At 39.7% G+C, this 24906-nt stretch overlaps 1 protein-coding gene across 16 annotated transcripts in view; it reads right to left on the bottom strand.

Moving 5' to 3' along the window:
- cacna1g (calcium channel, voltage-dependent, T type, alpha 1G subunit) overlaps positions 1 to 24906 on the bottom strand; it is a 380213-nt gene that overhangs the window by 132756 nt on the left and 222551 nt on the right. For all 16 annotated transcript variants that reach the window (XM_074662958.1, XM_074662959.1, XM_074662955.1 and 13 more), the window contains exons 6-10: positions 11989 to 12148; positions 6676 to 6970; positions 4486 to 4578; positions 3482 to 4385; positions 626 to 1023 (exon numbers count right to left, since the gene is read on the bottom strand). In XM_074662958.1, the coding sequence (XP_074519059.1) occupies positions 626 to 1023; positions 3482 to 4385; positions 4486 to 4578; positions 6676 to 6970; positions 11989 to 12148 (1850 nt within the window). The remainder of the gene's footprint in view (positions 1 to 625; positions 1024 to 3481; positions 4386 to 4485; positions 4579 to 6675; positions 6971 to 11988; positions 12149 to 24906) is intronic.

The following is a 24906-nucleotide window of genomic DNA, read 5'->3' as shown; positions in this document are numbered from 1 at the left end:
GAATTCTCATCCTTTTTTTCTGATTAATCGATTAATCGATTAATCGTAGATATAATCATCAGAGTAATCGATTGCTAAAATAATCGTTAGTTGCAGCCCTAAAACTGCCTCCTCCTTATTTTTTCCTGTAGATTACTGTGACCTTGATATTGATCGACAGATTCTGATCTGATTCTTGTTGAGGGTATACTTTGGAGTCTGAACAGGTTGCGTTCTAGTAATTCATTGTTTTTCCTTTGTTCAGATCCCTCTGCACAAAAAGGAAAGCAGACCCAGAGAAAAAACTGATCTCAGACTCTGCACAAAGAGGAAAACTCGGTCAGTCGTGGGGCCTTCCTGACCCACTAAATCACCCCTGTTCTTTCTCTTCTCCCACTGTTCCTCTTTGTATCCTCTGTCTCTCATGCTCTGGTCCCTGTTTTCTTTCACATGGCTGTAATTATGCTCATGTAAACAAACCAGACCAGAGAGAGACATCATGGATTCCAGTTGGCCCAGTGGGATCAGTGCGGCTTACATAACCCACAGAGTGACACGCACGTGCAGAGAGAGTCTGAGGGAAACTGATACTGAGATCTCTGAACCAAACACCATCCATCAGTCATCCATTCACCAGCGCACTCACCTGCTCGTGGTACTCGATCCCCATGCTCAGGGTGTTGATGAGAATGGCGATCATAATCCCTCGTCCAAAGTACTTGCTGTCCACGATCTTCCTGAACGTGTCGCAGACAAGCCTCCAGAAACGAACCACTTTGGCCGCCGTTTTGCCCAGGCTGCGCTTCTTCCTCCTGGGCTGGCGGCTGTCTCGCCTGTCCCTGTGGTGGAGGTCCTGGGTGAACTCGTACAGGCCCTCGCTGTCCGAGTCCCCGGGGGTCTCGTTGCCTTCACCCCCCTCTAATTCGCCGGCGAGCGCTTTGGCGCAGTACGGGCAGCTCTCGGGGTCCAGGGTCAAAGCAGCTGTGTCCATGGCGCTGCTGGTGGTGCTGAGGTCACGGGCCGACAGCTGACAGGAGAGTTGGGCTGCAGCGGAGTGAAAAGGTCAAACGGGGGATTGAGACCAGGAAGGAAACCACATGGAAGAGAAAGCGATTGATTGGAGCAGTTCAGACAGTGAGTTGAGTTAACGACAGAGATGTTGCATGACAAACATGTCAGGGCGCTTGCTGGTGTGTGTCAGAGGGAGTGTGTCTGAGGGTGATGGCAGCGTGCTCTGACTGACTAATGACTTGTCTCTACAGGCTGTGCTGTGGCCTGCGTGGCCAGACGCCAGAGCCTCCATCAGCTACAGGCTGAACAGACCTTGCCTGACTTTAGCTGAGCTCACAGCTTTTCCTGAACTTGGCCAGAGGCGGACGGAGCTGGCAGGGAGCTGGGACATGAGGGATTAACATTCATTGACTGTAATTAGCACTTCTCTGCGTCTCAGGAAAAGCGCTCTGGACGGTCTTACAGTTTGAGGCTTAATCACTGCTAATCGATAGCGTGCCCCACTTAACGGGTGATTCTGGGAGAAGAAGCACCTCCGACGTTGTCGCTTGGTTTCCTTCAACAATGCAGCAGAAACTGAACACAAAGACATCCAAGTGCTGTCCAACCTCATTGTGTTTTTTTCTCCAAATGAATGCACAAATGGTTTCTGTTTCCTAGGAGATACAGACAACTGGGGAGGGGACATGAAGTATCTGAACTTTTGACTTTATGAAAACTTTAATTTAAACAACATTTAAACCTACGTTGATAAATTTATCAAATTCCAAACGGCTGTTAGACAAGTCCTGATGTTTTTCATGTTTGTTATAATTTGGCAGGATTTGCTTTAATAAAATATTGACCTTTCAGGATGGTTTTATGCATAGTTGTTAAGATAAATGAATTACATCTACACAGCTTTGATAATCAGACACTAAATGTCTGTATCCTGGGGCTACATTGTCCGGATAGGGGTGTAAAATAGTAAAACTTGATTAGATATACCTGTGAGTTTTAGGACTATACTCAATAGATCACATCAAGCAGTGAAATATTGTTTACTCTTCATTTTACTTATAAATGTGTATCACTGATTAATTTTCCAAAAGTTAAGTTATGTAAAGTAAATCAGGGGAAATGCTAAAATCCTGAGACTGATTTCAATACCTTTTCAAGACTTTTTCAAAAAATGTTCAAAAAATTTGAAGACTTTATCGTGACTTTAAATTGTTGTTGTTGGCAACCGTCTTTAACATCTGTAGTTTGCATTTTATAAATGAAACTAGAGACAGGTTTAGTGGCACTCAAATTAGTTGTATTTAATTTTTAATTTTAATATTTTATTTTATTCTTTTTTATTTTTGTATTTTTCTACTGACTCCGTCAATTGCTGCTGTTAACACAACAATTCCAAAGTTTGGGATCAATAAAGTAATTTTATTCTATTCTATTCTATTCTATTCTATTCTATTCTATTCTATTCTATTCTATAACTTCACTGGCTGAATGTTTAATGTCCCAATCAGAGGACAGTTGCAAGGAGTAAAATAAATATTCATGGATATTTTTGGAGACAAAACTTGAATACCAATAAAATGTAATTACTCATTAAACCACAATTAAGACTTTTTAAGACTTTCTAATTTTCCCCAAAATTGATGTATCATCTTTTAACTTTTTTACTTTTGAAGACCCCCCCCCGGACATCCTGTGTATATACAAATATATACACTGCACCAAAAGTAAAGGATGCACATAATCGTCAGTATGTAACTCCAAGTCAGTCACACTTTTGGGGTATCAACCTGTTCAGTTAAGAAGCAAAACTGATTTTAAGTCAGTTTCAGCTGTTGTTGTGCAAATGGAACAGATAACGGGTGGAAATGAAAGGCGATAAGCAAGACAACAAATAAAGGACTAGTTCTGCAGGCAGTGGCCACAAACCATCTCCCTGTCACTGTCGGTTTTGATTGGTGACTTGGGATTGATGTCATAGGTGGGCCCAACAGTCCCAGGCTCACCCACTTTCTAACTTTTCATTTCAAACTTTTATTTGAAAATACTTTTTATTTCCTTCATTAATTAAAAAAAAATCAGTTTTAGAAAGGAATATTGCAAGATTTTGTCACTATAAACTGGTTTTGTTATGGTCAGATTTAGGGCTCACCCATTGGTTTGGTTTGGCCCACTCAAAGGAGTTGTGGTTAGATTGAAAAGATGAGCTAATTAATTGTTTATCATGTTTTAAGAGTTAAAAATGACATATTTTTAAGGATTGGAAAATTTCAAATTTACACCCTAAACTGTCAAATTATCTCCTGGGATACAGAGCGACAAATTAAAAGTAAGGGCGTTTAGAAAAAAAAAATCATGGAAGTGTGTTATTAAAGCCTAGATACATTAGAAAAAAGCTGTAAATTGATTTTTCTAAGATATGTTTGTGAGCAAAGACAAAGAGATGATGCAGATACAGATGCTGATTAATGTGTGACCATGTTTCTTCCCGTACCTGTAGGAGTGTGTGTGTCCACCACGCTCGATGGCCGTCTCTCCAGGGGCATCGGCGGGATGTTCAGGTTGAAGCTGAAGTTGGTCAAAGTGCTGCCTGCAACACTCCCTCGTCTTGATTCAGCCAGAGCTCGAGCCTGCAGGGTCGGGTAGTTCTTGGGTCCAGGAGCTGCAAAGGGAACAGAGTTCCTCTTCATGGCTCTGGGCATGGGAGCCGGAGCGAAGGAGTACGGACCGAGAGACGAGCCCGGATTCGTGGGGGAAGGGGTGCGACGCAGGGACTGAGAGCGGAGCACGCTCCGCACCAAAGATGAATCAGCAGCTCCAGCAGGGTTGGATGAGGCGGCGAGGTTCGTATCCGACGTGGCTCCAGTCACAGACGGCAGCACGCCTGGAGCGAGATGCCCTGTGCTGGAAGCGGCTGCAGGAGCGCCTCCGTTGTTGTTCTGGGCGCCAACCTCCAGATCCCTAATCTCCAGACACCTGATGCTCCCTCTGCTCCTCACGCTGCCGTTCCCCAGATGGTAGTGATGGTGGTGATGGTGGTGATGGTGCACCATGTGATGAGCTGTCACAGATCCCTGCCGTGAGGATTTCCTCCTCCTCCTCTGGCTCCTCTGGGGCTCTGTTGGCGGAGGCGTAGCTGCGATGTTGAACCCAGCACGCCGGGCTAAAAACCTGCAGACGTGGGCCACTTGTTTGGCGCCCTTGCGGATGATGTGAACCAGGTACTTGAGGAGTTCGTCGTAGCAGGAGCCCGGCTCGGACAGGGAGGCCAGAGTGCTGGCGTTGGACATGAAGCGCACTCGCTGCTCCTTCATGAGCTGACTCTCCCGCTGTTTGGTCTCGGAGAACTGGGTGGCGATGACCACGAGGCACAGGTTGATCATGAAGAATGAGCCAATCTATGGACAGGCAAGGGGGATATGGAGTTATTTAAATACACACACAACCGCCCCACATGTTCAATCATCTACAGACACATGAGCGTGTGACGTCACTTACGATGATGAGCAGGATGAAGTAGATGAAGTTGTAGAAAGAGTGAGCATCCATCACAAAGTACATGATGTCCACCCAGCCCTCCAGCGTGATCACCTGCAGAGAATCACAGGGAAGAAGGAAAAGTTAAAAAGAGACATCAGAGAATTACGCCTCAAATACACCAGAAACATCTGCAGTCCGACTCCGTTCTCTTTTCTGCAGAATCCAGCCCAGATACCATGAGATTTATGGTGAGCTCGTGGCGCAACTTTCTATTTATGAGTCAAAATAATACCGGTATAGATATACCGTCCAATAAAAAAAACTTGTTGTTAGCTGTTTTGACAGAAATGATGCTTGAAATTGTCAACAAATGCTAATGGGGACTTTAAGTCAGTAGCTGCCAAATGTAGTGCTATCGGCAGCCTGGTGCTCTGACGTATCCGTGTGCTAACGTGACAACAAATCACAGTAGACAAATAAAGTATAGTACAACATTCAATAAGCCATTGGGGTCTGAAGTAACACATCCATCACCTAGGTCGCAAGCAGTTACCTAAGAAGACATAAGGGAGGCGCAGAAACACACGAACCAAAAATGTAACAATGTTTAAAGTTAGGATATTAAAGGTTGCGCATTTGTAAAATAATGGAAGCGTAAACTCTCAACATGATTCAAAAACCATATCTGTAAAAACGTGTCACCTGACTAGGGATGGGTACCTTTCACATTTGAACCAGTGTTTGTATCAGTGCTCAACGGTACCAATTTCCGGTACTTTTTGTGTTCATGTGGTAAAAAATGTCAATTTAAAAAATGTTAGTAGTGATAAAATCTCAAATTTCTTTAATTTCACATTTTTATTCTTCAATATATAACATTGTAATGCTGTGTTCATGGCCAGCGTGGAAAATCATCTACTCTTTCAGTCCCTCAAAGTCACAAGGATGCATTTAGGTAACTAAACATGGTACCTTTTGATTTTACATGAATCGGTACCCGGTACTTTTGACAGAATTCGGTCCTTATAAAAGTACCTAATGAGGCACCCATCCCTCCACCTGACCCCCTGACAGTATACCTGATCTTCTCCAGTTTGAAAACAGAGCATGTCTGTGATCCACTGACTAAAGATGGCAGGTTTCTGTCTTTCCATCTCATCAAAAACTTGTCTTCTGGCTACAAGTGTGGCAAAGGACAGACAGCTGTGCTTTAAGCTTCCCAACCTTAGATTCTGTGTCGTCACACCCAACAGGGATCTGAGGTTGTTCATGAGTGTGCTTTAGGGCTCTAAATGAAACTTGAAAGTTTTGAAAGTTTTGCTGCGTATTACCTGGGACATGATGGACCAGCCACGCAGACGAACTGCAACCCTGTTTCCACTTAGCAGTTCAGTCCGTTTTGTCTCGGCACGACACATTTTACAGCATTTCCACCCAAATACGGAAGGTGGATCTACAACCCTGCAGTCCACTGATTGGCTGAAAGAATGATCACTTCCTGTGTGTGGCACAAAGCCTTCTCTGAAACAAAGCTTGATTGTTCTTTGTAACAAAGAGCTACATGCCAATCACAAAGAAAAGGAATTGCTGGATGTCTTTCAGCGTTGCTCTTTATTTACTGTGTTGCATTTGGCTGTGGAGACACCCCAAACCAAACCGTACTGATCTAAACCGGACTGCTTGGTGGAAACGGGGCTATCAGCTTGAATGGAAACCTGTATAACCTGGAGGGGAGACCTACTGCAGATGTATGCGGTGTATTTCAATCGTTAAAATGAGGAACTCCCTGAAAACAAACATCACTCATGACTTCTCAGACTCACAGAGAAACTTAAAGACGAGACATTGAGAGAAATCTTCCCCATCCTGGCTCTTATCTCCCCTAAGCCTGACAGCGATGATCGAACACTCCCACAAAAGACTTTCCAAATGATATGGAGATAGCAAACAAATGGTGTGGAAAAATGAGGCAGCAGTCTCGCCGTGTAGCTGTGGCGACCTGCTAATCCTATAAGCCCCATTTCTCTGATACAGCAGCCTCTTGGGCAATTAGGCTCCCTGCCTCACATTTTGTCTCCATCTTGTATTACAGCCTCAAACAGCCAAAAGCAAAGTGCAGCGTTCATGGCAAAGCCCCGTGTCTGGGAAGCTAAATGTTTCCATGCCCTGTTATTTATCAGCTCTCTGGGGTCAGAGGAGCAGCCTCACCTGAAAAATGGCGATCCAGGCGTAGCAGATGTTGTCGAAGTTAATGGCTCCCTTGAAGGGGTTGAAGTAACCAGCAGAGCAGTTGGTGTAGTACTGGTTCCAGTTGACACAGGTGGTGTTGTCGGTGGTGTTGTAGGCGTACATATCAAGCGTGCACTGCAGGCCTCCTTCCTCGTACAGCTTGGGGACGGAGTTGCAGTCTCTCATGCCGTTCTCTCGGGGCTGGGAGCAGATGAAGGGGTTCTCGTCGTCGTTTTCCGTGTGGTAGTATTTCTCTAACTGCAGGGACAGGGGGCTGAGGACGAGAGGAGACGTGATGGTCAGCTTGAATCATTTTACAGGCTTTCTCCTTCTTTATCATCACAGTGAAGTTCTTTCTGTTCTGAAACTGTCGTGAATAAACCATAAATGTAAAGCTGTGGTTGAGATTCTGTTTGAGCTCTACTTCTGTCTGTTTCTGTTTGGCAGATAGTTTGCTGGAGCCAACATTTCAAAAGTGACATCTGCAAGAGTTTGGCTTCTAAAAGCTTTTTCAGACACAAACATGAGACAATCTCAACATTTTCCACTTAATAACTCAAGCACAGAGAAGTAACGGTGCAGACAAAATGTAATATTATCAAGCGTTTTTGTATTATTTTCAGTTAAAATGATCTTTTTCATACCTTATATGAGCCACACTCGACTGACCAACCTAGAAAAATGTCTTGTTTCAAGTTATTTGAAGACAGTTATCTGAATTGATGTAGCCAGTAAAAAATCTGCCAGTGGAACAAGAGAAAAGTTAATTGTACTAAGACATTGTTCTAGTTTCAAGCAAATTTTGAAGTGAATTTTTCATAGTTTTTTTTACTTGTCACAATAGGGATGGATACTGAATTAGGTACCTTTACAGGTACCGACCAAATCCTGTGAAAAGTACCGGGTACCGATTCTCGTAAAATCAAAAGGTGCCATGTTTAGGTACCTAAATGCATCCTTGCAACTGTGAGGGAGTGGAAGAGTAGGCGATTTTCCATGCTGGACATGAACACAGCATTACAAGGTTATTTATTTAAAAAATAAGTTAAATTGAAAAAAATATATATTTTATTATTAAAAAAATGATATTTTTTACCACATCAACACAAAAAAGTACTGAAAATTGGGACCATTGAGTACCGGTACTAATTGCCAGGTACCGGGCTTCTGTACTGTATCATGTCAAATGTGAAAGGTACCCATCCTTAGTCACAAGCAATTCAGAGCCCACTTTAGTCTTTAATTAACTTAAAACAAGACATTTTTCTGGACTAATCACTTAAATGTGGCTTAAATTAAGTATTATACGACTTTTTTTTTTTTACTTGAAATAAGAAAAAAACACTGGATATAATTTCAGTTTTTTTCAGTGCACCCTGTGTGCTGCAGCTGAAATTCACCTCCATTCATTCTGAATCATAACCATTGTCTTTTCTGCAGAAGCCAGCCCAGGTACCATTAGACTCAAGGTGAGCTGGTGGCACCACCTTTTTTTTTCTGAATCAAAATAAAAACAATCCCAGTACAGATACCAGTGATATACCCTCCAATACAAAAAATCTTACCACTATCTGTTTTTACAGAAATGATGCTTAAAACTGCCGACAAAATGTAAGTTTGAAATGTAAATGTGAAGTTGCTGCCATCACAGTCAAGACTTAAAGATGCTGTGAGGTTCATCTCTTTTTATGTTTCTCATTGATAATAATATTTCTTTTTTCATATAAATATTCTTTATTTTATTTTTCAATATATTTTTTGTATATTTGTATATTCTATATCTTAACTTTCTCTATATTCTATTTTACAGAATGTACAGAAAGTAATTCTGTATTATTTTCTTGGTAATTGTTGCACGAACACACCAAATGAAATTCCTTGTATGTGCAAATGTACTTGGCAATAAAACTTGATTCTGATTCTGATGTGACTCCGCCACCTTCTGGCCTGGAGTGTCACGCACACTGTTGTAAAGACACAGGAGTGTGTTTGTTTTGGAGCAAATTTTCTTTGTTCAGGTCAACTTTTCACCAGATACAACATCATTAGGTAAAGTATTTATCGGGAGCCCAGGGCTACAAAGTATCCGTAGGCTAACATGACAACAACAGTAGTTTAGTAGCCGTCCATATGTAGTGCTATCGGCAGCCCTGTGATGTGAGACATAACGTTAGCTAAGTAACCTCACTCTTCATTTTATTGATAGACTCTCAAGTTTGAACAGACCACTGCAGAATAACTGCTGACTGTGGGTTGGAGTCAACATCATCACTAACAGTTTAGCCCTTATAGCCTTTAGCTCGTGCTCTATCTCTCTCCTGTTTATCTTTCTTCCGCTACAAAATTAATCACAGAAATCGTAAAGAAATCGAAACTTCATCAGCCAACGTGGTGTTATCATGGAGACTTAATGTGTTGTAAATAGATTCAGTCCTGCTTCACCTGATTGGGAAGCTATGGAACTTCTTACAGCCCCTTTAATTAACTGAGACACTATTTTTTAACATAGTGGGGACATATAGGGAGACTCGTAGGAGTTGTTTACTTTTCGTGTTGATGAATTTGACAATAACATGCAAAGAAAATTCTAGTTTTCATTTAATTAGTGGGGGCTATCATGTGGCTGGTGACCCAGGTTAGATTTATCTTATTATTATCTGCATCTCTGTCAGACTTTTACCACACTCAGAGAAAAAAAGACCTGTGTGGGTCTAAATAATAATACATAAATTTATTCTCTGACTTTTTTTTGATCCTATCCTTTTTATTTCCCAAATACACTGCATCCATAGTTGCTTCAAAAACTGTTCCCAGACTGAGTCTTGTCCACTCTGTTACTTCCTCACACATGTTGGTGTTTTGCAAAGACAGTTCACACTTTGAGATGATCTTCAGCGACACTTTTTGAACACTACAGATTTTATTTATCGCACCTTGAATGATGCACGGGATGTGATTCCTACTCACTTCTCTCACTGACAAACAAAGAGTCATTACCAACCCGGTTAACAGCTGTCGCTGATGTATCAGTCAAATCAAAGAGAAATGGAAGCAGGCGTTGCACGGATACGCTGACGATTTTTTCAGATAAAGTTGGACATAAACGGTGAAAAGAAATGATGATGGGGGGGAAATGTGCCGGCTCATCAAAACCATAATCCATGAGCTTAAATCACAGCTGTGAGATGTCATAAATCCAATAGAGAGTAATGAAGGCAGGATGACCCAGGGAACATGAATAAGTCATGGTGCCCATGTTCTATATGTGATGGGCCACAAGGGGTCTTTCTCATTATTCCAGGACTTGTCACTTTCACATTCATCACTGTGATGAGAGTCTATCACCTCAACCTCACAGGCTCTGGTGCGTGACCCAGTTTGGAGCCAGGAGTCAAGGAAGTCTTCAGTTTAACTCGCCCTTCAGTGGAACGAAGATGGACCCTATTAACATTTTATCTCATTTTAGTAAACAGATAATTAAAGCTGATAAAGTGAGTTAAAAAAAGAACACACACCTTCAAAATAAGATAGTAGTATCACTATATTAGACCGACTGTTGGCTGATGGCGATATGCTTCAAAATGCTGAATATTGGCGCGGCCGATAATCGGCCGCGCCAATATTCAGCATTTTGAAGCATATCAGCATTGGCCTTCTTTTTTTAACTGGTGACCAACAAAAAATTAAATTTCAGCCTGTGTTATTCTGTCTCCAATACTCTGTCTCATTGCATTGTCCCACCTACAGTACCATCTGATTGCTGACACCCAGAACAACTTTTTGAAAAACTTGACTTACTGTAGAAAACTTTAGCGAGCTATTCATTTTTTCAAGTTTTCATTCAACTTTATAAGACAGCTGCTGAGCCTTTCTTCTGGCTTTTAACACACAGTAACCCCTGATTCTGTTTATTTTATCTTATTTTATTTTCTATTTAATTATTTAATTGCTCTTTTAGTGCTTTTTAATGCTGTTTTAATTATGTTTAAACTTTTTTTGTTTACATTGTTTTTCTATTTCACATGAAGTGTCTCTCTTGTCTCTTGTTAGCAATTTATTTTAGTGTAATTTGTTTAAATCATTTTATTTTTCTGTACAGCACTTTGGCTAACAGTGTCTGTTAAGAACTGCTTTACAAATAAAGTTGGATTAGATCGCCGTCCTGTGCTCATTTCTGGCTCTACAGACATGTGAAACACATCACTGTGTTCATCAGAGTCTTCAGATTTTCATGATGTAACTTTTTCTGATAGCTACTACCTTTACCGCATAGAACAAGGAGATTCAGACCCTACCTTCCATTTGTTCATTCCCTGTATACGACAGGAGACAGCTCTCCACAGCCTAACAAGCAGGTTACCATGGAAACCTTTTTATCTCACACAGGTGTTTATAGGAACTAGTCATAAAAGCCACGTGTGGGCTCTCCCCATCACTCACACACACAAGAACTTTTCCATGTACTCATTATACACTTATACTACCATGACAACTTCAGTTACTGACACCATAACTTCTGTTTTAACTTGTTCTGCTTTCTCCACTATTAAACTTATTCCACAGCTAATACTACTCAAACTACTCCTGCCTCTTCTTCTGCGACTCTAACTAACTCTATTGATACATTTTTTATAATTTTCCTGTAGCTTCTGTTTTATTATACATTTTACATTTTCAGCTCTGTTTCTTAGCTTTTAGCATTATTTTTTCATTTTCCTTTACTAGCTTCAGCATTTCTACACATTTGCTGCAAGGAAATGCAATTTCTCCAGTTAATATTTTGTTTATTGCAGTCTGTATACAATTTACAATAATAAAAAAAATAATAATAATAACAATTAAAATAATTATAATTATAATAATAATAATAATGTCATTATTATTATTATTATTTTTTTTATTTTTTTCAGTTAATTTATTGTATTATTATTATTATTATGATTTGTAGTAGTAGTGATAGTAGTAGTAGTAGTAGCAGTAGTAGTAGTATTTTACTTAATTATTATTTTAATTTATTGATTTTTGAATATAATAAATTTATTAAAAAATATAATTTTTTATTAACTATTTTTGAAAATATTAATTTATTTAAAAATATATTAATTATTTTATTAATTTAAATCATTATGATTTTTCTTATTATTATTTATTTACTTGTTTATTTATCTATTTATTTTTCATTTATTTTATTTTTATTATTATTATTATTATTATTATTATTATTATTATTATTATTATTATTATTTTTATTATTTATTTATTTATTTATTTATTTATAATTGCAGAACTTACAATGAAAAGTTGTCTTCCACGAAGCAGCGGTTTCGTAGCAGGCCTGCCCACAGCTGGACACCAACGATACCAAATATGAAGAAGACGAAGAAGCAGAGCAGCAGGACGTTCCCCAGCATAGGCAAAGTGTCCAGGAGCAGCGTCACCAGGATTCTCATACCTGCAAGAAGACACAAAAATGAGGTCAGGGCGAGGTCATTGGTGAAACCACACAGGAAGTGGACTCATGGCCTTTTTTGGAAAGTAAACCTCAAAGCTCTTCAGCTGTGAGCAGCATTGCGATGTGTTTTGCTGATGAGAGTTCTCTGTAGTCGATTGAATAGGCTGGTTGATGTGAGGAGTTATTCAAGTGCTTTTCAATTTTACAGCCAATCACACTTCCTGAAACCAGCTCATTTTAAAACACTCACGAGGACAAGTGCACTTCTCAGCCTGTAGTCATGAAATTAAACTTTTTACAGTTCAATGATGGTTAAAGGAAATAGAAATACTTCCCTCTCCATCACATGAAGCCCTTAAACTGAAGCAAAAAGGAAGCAGGGTTTCGTTATAGAAGACTCTACACCGCTTTAATAAAGTTCACATGAGAAAAGCATGAACCCAAAGATCCTGGAAGAGAAGCTCTGAGGCTGTTATTGCATTGTGTCGGCTGTGGGTGTGAATTTGTGTAACTGTATAAATATTAATCAGGCTGTTGTAGGAAACAGAAAATGTGCTTAGCAACATCCTTCCTCAGATGAATAAAGGTTAAAAATACACTTGGAGGAGACACCAGATTCCTGTGTCAAACGGAAGTACGGAGATTTGTTAGTAGCCTGAGAGTGTGTCAGCGCTACACCTACAGTGAGCTGGGAAATAATGCGCCGGCTAAAGACTCCCTTTTTTCGCCTTTCATACTGAACATCCCTGCTTCTGTCAGCTCTGGACAGTGTTCCCTCAAGTTTCTGACAACACACACACACTTCCTGCCGCCCACACACCCCCTCTGCTAAATCTGGCTGTGTCCCTCTGCTTGTTGGAGCTCAGATTCTGCTGCACTGATCTGCTTCGATCTGTCTCTCCATCTCTGTCCTTTCATACCTCCTCTGTTCTTCTCTCCATCTGCAGCCCAGCCCCAGACACAAACCCTGTGATCTAGGTGTTGATAATGAGGATTGTTTTACTGGTTGAGGGTTTTCTGGGTAATTTGAGAGGCAGGGACGCTCCTGTTGGAGGAATTAGGATGAGAGAGTTAGGGCTCTTCAGAAAAACTGATAAATATGACGTCACCACTTTCAAACTGTTTTCACACACTGTAAAAAGTGATTTTGCACATTTGTTGTTTGAACATGTTATTTTAAGGCAGTTTAACAAAATAAGCATCTCAACTTGACAATCAAGATATTTGGGTGGGAGTAGAAAATTAAACACGCCTACTTCATCACATTTCTGTTATGTTTAAATACAGCACTGTAAAAAATTACACCATAAACCTCACTGTTGTTTGACATAAAAAAAATTGTTATTTATTGGCGTTTGGTAACCAGTGAGGAGGAAACACAGTGGCTATAAGACCCTGCTACACATTGATATGTTACACTGCACAGACCACAGACAGTCTGTGCTCCTCTGCACGGACTACAGGATGTCTACATGTTTATTTTATCTTATTTATCTTTTTAATTTATGTTTATATTTTATGTTTTATTTATTTTATGGAGCTGGCAGAGCTTTGTGTATCTGTGTTTATTTTGTTGCTTTTGTACAGAACTTTGGAGACGTTGGTCTGTTTTTAAAACGTGTTATATAAAAAAAAGTGGATTGGATTGGATTAGATATCTGTGTTCTACTTCACAGACCACAGAATGTCTGTGTTTCACTGCACAGACCACAGGCCATCTGTGCTCCATTACACGGACCACAGACCGTCTGTGCTCCACTACACAGACCACGGGATGTCTGTGCTCCACTACACGGACCACAGACTATCTGTGCTCCACTACACGGACCACAGGATGTCTACATGTTTATTTTTTCTTATCTATTTTTTTTTACTTATGTTTTTATTTTATTTTTTATTTATTTTATGGAGCTGGCAGAGCTTTGTGTATCTGCCTTTATTTTGTTGCTTTTGTACAGCACTTTGGAGACGTTGGTCTGTTTTAAAACGTGTTATATAAAAAAAAAGTGGATTGGATTGGATTGGATGTCTGTGCTCTACTTCACAGCCCACAGGCCGTCTGTGCTCTACTGCACGGACCACAGGACGTCTGTGCTCCACTTCACAGACCGTAGGCTGTCTGTGCTCCACTGCACGGACGGACTATTTGTGCTCCACAAGGCATGGGCTCATGTACTCAATGGTTTTTACAGTGCATTTAGAGCACAGACAGCCTGTTCCCACTGTGTAACATCTCAATGTACAGCAGGGTCTCATATCCACTGTGTTCCCTCCTCCACATCATAAATTATTTTACCGTAAAAACTTGATAAACTAAGTTTAATCAACGTCTTTTGTAGTTCTCTTGACTTTTTCTTTTTTAGTTGAAATTAATTGACACTTCATGTTGAATTAACTTTATTCAGTCAAAGCAATAAGATGATTTGAGTGAGTTAAGTTGAACCAACATTTTTTTTCAGTGCAGTGTGTGCTGTTTGCTTTCTTTCTGTAGACTCGGAGCTGCATGAATCTTTGTTTCTGAATCGACTTGTTATTTACAGAGTATAACGTGTGCGGTGCTGTGGGAGGTTTTGGTGGTCTTGATATTCATGTGCATGTTAGAAAACCCACCACTGTCTGCATTCAAACACCTTTCATCTATATTAAGCCACCTGGGAGAGCTGCACCAAACCGCATGAGAAACTTTTCATTATTTGTAGATGTGTATTCAGAAAAAAGGCTTTTTTTCATGTTGGTACGCACCGACACAGAGAGTCTCGGTGCTGACAGATGGAAAGCGAAGCTCAGAGGATTTTGCAGACTTGCAAAGATATGGAAAACAAGCGAAGAGGAGACAGCCAGGAGATGAAGGAGAGAGGAAGAGCAAACATACAACTGAGGGACAGTAAAGTGAGCAAGTGTGAGGAGCATCCATGAGTTTGAATTCTCCTCCACCGCGTTAAACTCTCAGAGGAGGAGATCTGAAGATGAAACCAGGCAGGAGGCAGTGAAGACGCGCTCTTGAATATCACCCAAAAATAACACCCAAAACTTTTGTTGAACACAGTAACATCAGTTTAATCTGGTTGCCACACTCATAAATAGTGTTGGGAGTAATGGAGTTACTTTATTGCATGTGTGTGTCTGTGTAACCTCAGTCAGAGAGGATCTCATGCAGCGTCTTTGGATCAAACCAACTCCAGGGAGAAGGGGGGATGCTTTTCCAGGTTTTAATGTAAGGCACAAGTAGTCGTCTTTTTGGGAAAGTAATGAGTAACTAACTCTATTTTTTAAAGTAATTGCCCAACGCTGATCTTAACTAGCTCTAGAGTTGTGATCCATACAGAGAGTGTGTGTGTGAAGCCGCCGTACCACAGCGCTGCACACACAACCAACGTCATGAATCCAGAGAAGTGATCCAGAGCAAAGAGTTATGTAAGAACATAATTGTGAGTCACCGCCCGTGGCAGTTTGTTGGCACTTGCTCTTTGCTAGTTTAACATAATTACCCTGAAATCCTAAAGAAAGAGTATTCTGGTGCAGTCAGCTGCAGTCAGAGGTGTGGAGGCTAATACGCTCTGACAGACCTGACTCACCGACTACAACAGACCCTCCTCCTCTGTTAATGAGCAGCACACACACACACACAGGCTTACTGTACACACACATGCTACACGGAGCGCACACTAAGCAGCGGTTCCTTCAAGTGACTGCTTTCATTGTGTGATGTGCTGAGCTGTTAGGATGCTGCTTAGCTGCGGCTGAGCGAGAAGGCAGCTCGGATTAGTGTCCGCTGCAGGCTGAAGCACACTGACGGGTTTCATACGCTGAGATCCAGAGCTCAGATACAGTCACACAATGAGAGTCTACAGTAATACTGGAACTGGACTGTGCTGGTTCTTACACAGCTGAAACCATGGGAAACAACTTCTATCCTCTGCCTCGGCCATATGTCTTCCAGTTTCCAAGCACATTTTAGATTTATAGACATGTAAATGCTGAAAAGTGAGTTAAGGACAACATGAGCGATCTGTCCTTACAGAGTTAGCAAAACAAACAGCAACAGCAGATCTCAAAATATGCTGCCTATGCAGAAAAAACTGCAGTTCACTGAGGATCCACTAGAGGCCTTATTCTTACTCCAACGAAGCCTCTTAACTGTGCCTCCCTGTCATTGAAAAGCTTTAAAAACTCAGGGCGACGTCAGCAAGACCACATCCATGTATTATACAGTCTATGGCAGGGGTCTGCAACCTTTACTTTCACAGGAGCCATTTATCCTCAGATCACTTGGATTAAAGTCATTCAGGAGCCACAAAATCTTCTTTATCTTCATTATAAAGACTAAAAAAATGTGTAAAACTGGATACATCCTGTGAATAATTATAAAAATAATTGTTTATGTTTATGAAATTGTACATTTGATGCCTTAGGTTTTTTAATTTAAAAAAAATTGCAGGAATTAAAAAAAAAAAAAAAAACATTTAAATAAAGAAAAATATTTTAAAAAGTTGAAATAAAGAAAAAATTGCCATAAAAAGAAATTTCAAAAATGTGAAAATAAAAAAAATGGCAAAAAAAATAAAAAATAAAAAAATTAAGAAAAAACAATGAAATTTAAAAAATTTCAGGGCGACTTCAGAAAGACCACATCCATGTATTATACAGTCTATGGCAGGGGTCTGCAACCTTTACTTTCAGAACAGCCATTTAGCCTCAGCTCACCTGGATTAAAGTCATTCAGGAGCCACAAAATCTTCTTTATCTTCACTATAAAGACTAAAAAAATGCATAAAACTGAATACACAGTAATATCCTGGGAAATATTTCACGTTAAATTGTACATTAAATGCCTTAATTTTTTTATTTCATAACAATTGCAGGAATTTAAAAAAAAAATCAAAAATGTTTAAAGAAAAATTGCAAAAAAAAAAAAGTTGTAATAATGAAAAAAAATTTAAAAAATTGAAATTTCAAAAATGTTTGAAGAAAAAATTGCAAAAAAATGTTGGAATTATAAAAAAAATTCCTAACAATGAAATTTCAAAATTGTTTAAATAAAGAAAAAATTGCAAAAAAATGTTGGAATTATAAAAAAAATTCCTAACAATGAAATTTCAAAATTGTTTAAATAAAGATAAAATTGCAAAAAAAAAGTTAGAATAATGAAAAAAAAATTAAAAACTTGAAATTTCAAGAATATTTAAAGATGAAATTGCCAAATATATGTGTAAAAAATTAAGAAAAAAACATCAAAAATGAAACTTAAAAATTTGAATTTTTTTTTAGAAATTTCAAAAATTTTGAAAAATTTTGAAAATATAAAAATACAAATATTTATCAAAAAAGTTCAAAAATTTCCCCCAAAAAAATTCAAAAGTCTGTATGAATAAAAAAATTAGATTTAAATATTCCAAAATTCTCCCAATTTTATTTACAATTGAAAATTGATTAATTGAAAAAAAAAATCACAATTTTTGAAAGAATTTTATGATTTGGATTACATTTTTTGATTATATCGCTTAACTCTGTTGATGTTGTAGGAGGTGAAGTAGAGCGGTGGCAGGCTTTATTGACAGATGGGATGAAGAAATAGTTCAACTAAATGTTAACACAGGATTTTATTTAGTGTCAGTGTCTTTAACCATCAATACCCTCTGTAAGAAAAATAAAAACTCTTTATTTCAATAATATTTTTTAAGGAGCCACTGCAAAGGAGTCAAAGAGCCGCATTAAGCTCTAGAGCCACAGGTTAAAGACCCTTGGTCTATGGTATAATGTAATGTGTAAAATGCCTCAGCAGAGTCTGAGAACATATTTGATATGCAAGACTTTTAATAATAGATCCATTTTATTTAATTTTGAATCATTCTCAGGGTGAAATGCAGCACAGATCCAGAAAGAATGAATCACACCCAATCAGTTTCCAAACCCTGGGATTTTTCTCATAAATACACTTTGAGATGGAAACATGAACAAATCTCTGAGCCGATAACAACCAAGCTGCTACAAACACAACCTGAGACACTGAAAGACACTTTTAGGAGTTCGAGGTTCCTTATCAAGGGTCCGTATCAGAGCAGCCAGAGTCAGCAATGCTAACCAGGCCAGAGAAAGCACACGCTAATCTCTTGGCATTCGGTGACGCCGTTAATGCTAAAGTGGCAGCTCTGTAAGGGTGGTCCACAAACCAAGAGATGAAGTCATGATTCTTCCTTTAAATGGAGCATGACACAAGCCTGTTTAATAAATCCTGTAGAAGGCAAAGAGCCCCGGGGGACACACACAGTGTGAGTTTAACATTTAGGGAAACACAACTTCTTTCATAAGTTTGACTGTCGATACGACGGACGTGGAGCTGGGGTTGAATCAGCCCCTCAGGGAACCGACGGGCATCAGTCTGTGAGTCTCCCCGAACCTGAGAGCGTGTTCATTCCAAGTGATCGACATTTCATATTCAATAACAATCATCTCCTCCTCCGCCCGCGTGGCCTCTCCAACCTCACCGTGGGCGGCCGCTGCGTTCCAACATGGCTGGCAGGCGGGTGGCGGTGTGTGATCAGGGAGCCATCTGTTAGCAGGCAGATTAGGTCTGCTTCCTCTGCTCTCCTGTCCAGGTCCAGCTCAGACCCAGCCAGCTTTGTAATCTCTCTACTGTGAACTAATGGGCTTTTGGAGGTAAGCTCCAGCGTACACCTGAGCCTCCTCTGACTCGCTCTGAATGAACAGTAGGTAGCTCCACGCCGGCGAGTCGAGGTGTGTTTCTGAGGGTGCGTGTGTGTGGACCCAGAGAGAGAGGATGCAAATGATGTTTACTCACAAACACAAAGTGAAAAGCTCATCAGATTCTGCTCAGTACCTGGTGTTTTATTTGCCTGAGTGGACGAACTAATGTTTGCTTAATTAAAACTGACCAAGCAGAAAAACAAACACAGCCCCTCATTGAACCCTGGTGTTAAACTGGACGAGCCGAGTCCTAGATACCACACACACAGCCTGCACTGTTTACTTTCATCACCATGACGACGATTTACCCCTGAAACATGATAAACTATCATTACCATAATTACAAATACCATCAATCCTAAACTGTAAACTATGGACGATGGCTGGAACAGTCAGGTAGATTTTAGTCTGGTTTTAACAGTGACAAAAGAAGAGCACAACCCAGATCCTGTTTTCACATTTAACAAGATCCATTATGGAGACCAAGCTCCTGACATTTAAATCTAGTGAACCAAGGCCTGACCTGCTGGGAGTCCTGATGACGTAGATGTAAACAGGAACTACTGCGACTCCGTCTGAGAAGTGGCTGAGGATAACGGCTAACTGTTCGCAGCTAGTTCTCCGGCTAGCCACCAGAAGCTAATGCCCCAGCCAGCCTCTCCAAGCCAAGCTGTAGCCTGCCTCCTGGAGCTGAAGGCGCTAACTAGCCGCTGGGAGCTAATGCTGAATTTCAGTGACATCAGAACTCGGAAGTGGGGATGATGTCATTACCGAGTTAAAAGTGTTAAAAGTTGGAGAAACTTGCCATAACAGCAATTTTTCTAAACTTAAACATTGAATAATACCATGTGTACAGCTGATTTATTACATAATTAAATGCTCAAATAAAGGGAATACAACAGGAGCTTAGTCACTGTTAACACCTGGGGCAGCTATCTTTGATTGTAAACTTGGGGGTGGTATTTTAAAAATAAAAAAATGCAAAAAGTAAAAAAAAAAAAAAAATGTGCAAAATTTTCCAAAAAACTTTATAAGCTTGCAAAAATTGAATAAATACACTTCAAAAATTCACATTTTTTTTTACAAACAAGTGAAATTAAATAAATCGCAGGAATTTCTTAAACTTTTGAAATTTCAAAAATATGCAAAAAAAAGGCAAAATAAAAAAAAAATTGCGAAAAAAAATGTTTTCTTAATTTTGAAAAACAGAAATTAAAAATAAAAATAGCAAGATTTAAAACAATAAAAATAAAGTTTGCAAAAATTAAATAAATACAGTTCAAAAATTCACCAAACTTCACAAACAAGTGAAATTAAATACATTGAAAAAAATTGCAGGAATTTAAAAAAAAAAAAAAGAAATTTAAAAAATTTGAAAAAAAGAGGCAAAATAAAGAAAAAAAAACAAAAAAAAGAGAAATTTCTAAAGTTTGGAAAAAAGAAATTAAAAAATAAAAAACGCAAAATTAAAAAAAAAAAACATTCTTATTTATATTTTGAAATTAGACAAAAACGTTTTAAAAATCACTAAATTTTACAAACAAGTCAAATTAAATGAATTGCAAATATATATATATATATATATATATATATATATATATATATATATATATATATAAGAGAATTCTGGTATTTGATTACATGTATTGGTAACAGCAATATTTCTATACTTTAACATTGAATAATTATATGTTTACTGCTGATTTATGACAACAAACACTAAAATGCTTAAATAAAGGGAATATAACAAGAGCTAAATGACTGTTTACAACCTGGGCAGCCATCTTTGATTTTAAACTAGGGGGTGGTGTGGATCCCCAGACTTCCCAGTGGGAAATTTCTCACTCAGAACATATAAATTCCGACTTCCGAGCTCCTGGAATCCACCGTTAGCCACAAACAGGCTAGTAAGCAGCTAACAGTGTTGTCTTCCTACAAAGACAGAGCCCCGAGGGATCCTTTATATTTCAACTTGACAGAAACAGCCAGTGCAGTAAAACAGCATATTGGCGCTCCTGGATGGCGGTAAAAAGGTCTGATTTTGGGTCATCATACCCTGAGAGCTCATCATCTTTCTCAGCTCTAACCGACCGTCAAACCACAGAAGAAAAGACCATTTTCTGAGCACGGCAATCTCACAGTGATGGCAGGAAATCACATCCAAACGGGGCTGATACCTCACTTATTCTGTCTCGTACTGCTACCAGACCATTACTCAGTATCTGCCTCTTCCTCTGCACTTACAAAGTCAACAGACTAAATTCAAGTCTTAAACGATTTTGAACAAACAGGCGAAGTAATGGAGTCCACAAATATCTGCAGAATCTAAACCATTATTTCTGCACAGGCTGAAAAACCTGTCTGCTCTGATTACCGAGGCCCAGAGGACGACGTTTTCTGAAGGATCTCATTTTTAAATCCTTGACGTCCCCCTTGGACTGACTCTCAACAGAGCGATTATTCTACAATGAACATTTTCCTCGTATCTTTACACATCCAGGTTTTCAGAAACAGCCTTTGCAAAGCTTTCACTGAAGTCTCTTTGACAGATCACCGCCGTGGAGGAAAGACGCTTCCCTACCTGTCTGCAGGCGATGTGGAAACACAACCACAGCACATCAAGTGATCAAAGAAGTGAATTTCAAGCCGCGATCGTGAAGCAGCTCGATGCATGTGGACAGACAATGAGTTTTTTGCACGTTGTCAAACTGAGGGTTTCTTTTTGATTCAGTCTTTCTGCAGCTCTGGAGCCCTCTGGGTTAAACCTGTCCCCTGACTCCCCCAGGCTTTCACCCTCACAAACCGGCACAGCAGCAGCAGCAGCAGCAGCAGAAGGGAGAGCGGCAGGCCTCGCAGTGATTGGACGCCGCTCTCTCCTGCTCTTTAATTACAGTAATGAGGCTCTGCAAACAACGTGCTGCAGGAGAAAGAGGGCAGGAGCACGCGGGGAGCTGGGAGGTCGATGATATTGTTGTGTTGTGTTTGCCTTCAGGGCTTATCCGGGCAGAAGTACAAGGCAGTGTGTGTGAAGCAGACGGTGCAGGTCTAACAAAGCGTGGAGAACAGGATGAAACACTGCGTATTACTGATGCTTGGGCAGAAATAACAGCACCGACATACGAGCAGTGTAGGTCCGTTCACAAACAGGAAGAGGAGACGTGTGAGTGTGTGTGGGCCTTAGGGAAATGATCCTAACAATAAAAACCAGGCGATGCTGCTGCTTCAGATGGAGACGGGTCACAGAAAGTTGATGGCACAGCCTCTGAAGTCCGTCTCTTTATTTCTTTTCCATTTTCCTTCTTTACTTTTTACCCTCATGTACCAGGGTCAAAATCTGCACAGGGTAGTTTACAAAACTGATTACTGAGACTTGAAGCAAGGTGCAAGTTCTTCTTACACTGTTTGTCTATTTCACATCCAATAATATCTGTAGTTTTGAGCAGCTCTGATGAATTATCTTCTCCTTTAAACTAAGATTTCATGATTTAAGCTTGAAGACTCTCATGGGATTTCTCTGTCCCGCACAAACCAGATGGATCCTGGTAGCGTTTGACTGAATATTCTTTAATGAAGTCTGAAACTTTGTTTTTAATGTTTTGGATCAGATTGAGTGATGTCCTTGAGATGACAAATCTTTGTTTTGCTTCTCATAGAAGATCCTCCTCCATTTATCATTGTACGGTTTCAAAGCCAAAATTCCTCCGTCAAAGGTGTCGCCGTTGAAGCAGTAGAGACTGTGAGGGATTCTGGGAGAATCTGAGTGGAGCTGGGCGACAAAAATCAAGTTTTTTTTTTTGTCTTTCGAGAGTCTAATCACTTCCTGACTCTACCTCCTGACATATTTTACAATCCCTGAAAAAAAACCACAAGAACGTCAGCTGTCGTCATCGTTAAACGTGACGTAAAACCTTGTTTTTAACCTCGTATAACTAATGAAAATGAAACTTCTCAGAAAAAAGAGGACTTGGATACAAGACAGCCAAATGATATCTTCAAATCACCACAACAATCAGACGTGAGAAACATTTCTACCAGGTGTATTAATTCTTTAAAGTTTGACCACAGCCCATCTGGAATGACTGGGGAGATGGATTTTTAAACCTATACTGCAGCCAGCCACCAGGGGGAGCAGTTTTTGTGGCAACCTCACTTTGAGACGAGAAAAATGGCGTCTATTTTTTTTTTACAGTCTATGGTTTGAAGCTGCTGTGAGGATGAACTGTTTTAATGTGACTGCAGCGCCACCTTCTGGCCGGGAGTCTCACACACACTGTCGTAAAGATGTCACTTTCAACCAGGGGTTTGTTTTGGAACATTTTTTTCCTGTTTAAATCAACTTTTTACTGGATACTACACACTGAGGTAAGGTATTTATCATTACAGTTAGGTAGCGCTACGGTTTTAAACATGATGTAATGTAGTTGGTGCAGGTGAGTGGCGCTAGGCTAATCCCAGGGTAGCAGCTCAGCGTGAAACAGAAAAAATGGCTTAAGAGTGATTTTCCACACAACGGTTTTAATAAAAAAAACTAAACTTGGACCATGTAGCCAGGTCTCCACGGCACTAAATTCACTTCTCATACATAAAACAAAGACATCAAAACCTTCACCAACACGTCACTGCTAACAGTGCTTCACTCGGTCAGCCAAGAGCGCAGTCTCTGAACATTTCTGTAAATAAACTCTCTGCTGCAGTTCATTCACTACAACACTGACAGAAGTTTGCCTGATAGGTGAACCCCAGACTTGTCCCACCTTTCTGTACACTGAACAGGTACCGATGATGGCTTTAGCAATCCTTAACAATGATCCCTATCCTCTACGGGTTTATCCTGTTAATTTGCTCTATCTTTTATCAGTACTTTTATTACTTTTGTGTTTTTATAGTTATCTTCTTGAGGATTTTATTGTGTTTTATTGTGTGTTGTTCCATTTATCTGATTTATTTATTTTACTGATCTATGATGCTATGTAAATATATTTGGTGAAACACTGAACACTTTATATGTCTTGTCACTCTGATGCGTTAATTATTTGTGTGTTGAAATGTGATCACTCTGTCTGCAAGACAAATCTACCCTCAGGTATGAATAAAGTTGAGTTGAGTTGAGTTGAGTTGAGTGGGGACTGTTACAGTGACGACAAGTAAACGTTGTAGTAGCCGTCCATATGTAGTGCTATCGGCAGCCCGGTGCTCTGAGACATGTCCGTAAAGTGTAATGTGAGCAGATCCTGGTTATTTACCGCCAGTCATCGACCAATCAGAGCTAACGTAACCTCACTCTTCATTTTATTGATAGACTCTCAAGTTTGAACAGACAGAATAACTGCTGACTGTGGGTTGGAGTCAACATTAGCATAAACAGATTAGCCCTTTTAGCCTTTAGCTCGTGCTCTATCTCTCTCCTGTTTATCTTTCTTCTGCTCTTCTGTCCTTTTTCTGTCTGACAGTTAGGCTCCAGTGTCCACCATCACTACAAAATTAATCACAGAAATCAGAAAGAAATCGAAACTTCATCAGCGTCCTCACGGCTCCTTTAATACAGATGGTCAATCACAGCTGCTGACATTCAGTAACCAGTTTAAACCTCTTAGACTGATATGCACAGCAACTTTAGACGTAATATCCCTTTTATATTTCATTTTCTTTATAATACTGACACAATGGTGAAATTAGCATAGATGCCATTTGACAAAAAGCCAGTCTCAAAAATAAATATTTTTTTACTTTTTCTTCAAGCGTTTCTTCTCATTTAGCCTCGATATCAAAGGTAGCCGGGCTTCAAGGCAGACAGGAACTAAGGCCACAGAAACATGCTTTGGGAACTGAGCAACAGGTCCTTCATAAAAATGCATGAACCGTAAAAATGTCGTCGTTTTTCCTGGAAAGTGTGACAAATACAGCCTGAGGAAAAGAAGTGTAACTACAACACCTTTACTCCCACAAACAGAAGATAAAAAATTACATTTCAGCTTTCTAAAGTTAGTATTCACAGTTTTACTGCCCCAAGGCCTGAAAGTTAAACCCATTAAAAACAGCTCCTCACTTTTAGA

The sequence above is a fragment of the Halichoeres trimaculatus genome, unplaced genomic scaffold, assembly GCF_033239565.1.
Source record: "Halichoeres trimaculatus isolate MK-OKI-2021-1 unplaced genomic scaffold, fHalTri1.1 fHalTri1_scaffold_23, whole genome shotgun sequence".
In the NCBI taxonomy this organism is placed as follows: Eukaryota; Metazoa; Chordata; class Actinopteri; order Labriformes; family Labridae; genus Halichoeres; species Halichoeres trimaculatus.
Note: the sequence above shows the minus strand (reverse complement) of the source record. Positions and strands in the feature narration are given on the sequence as shown.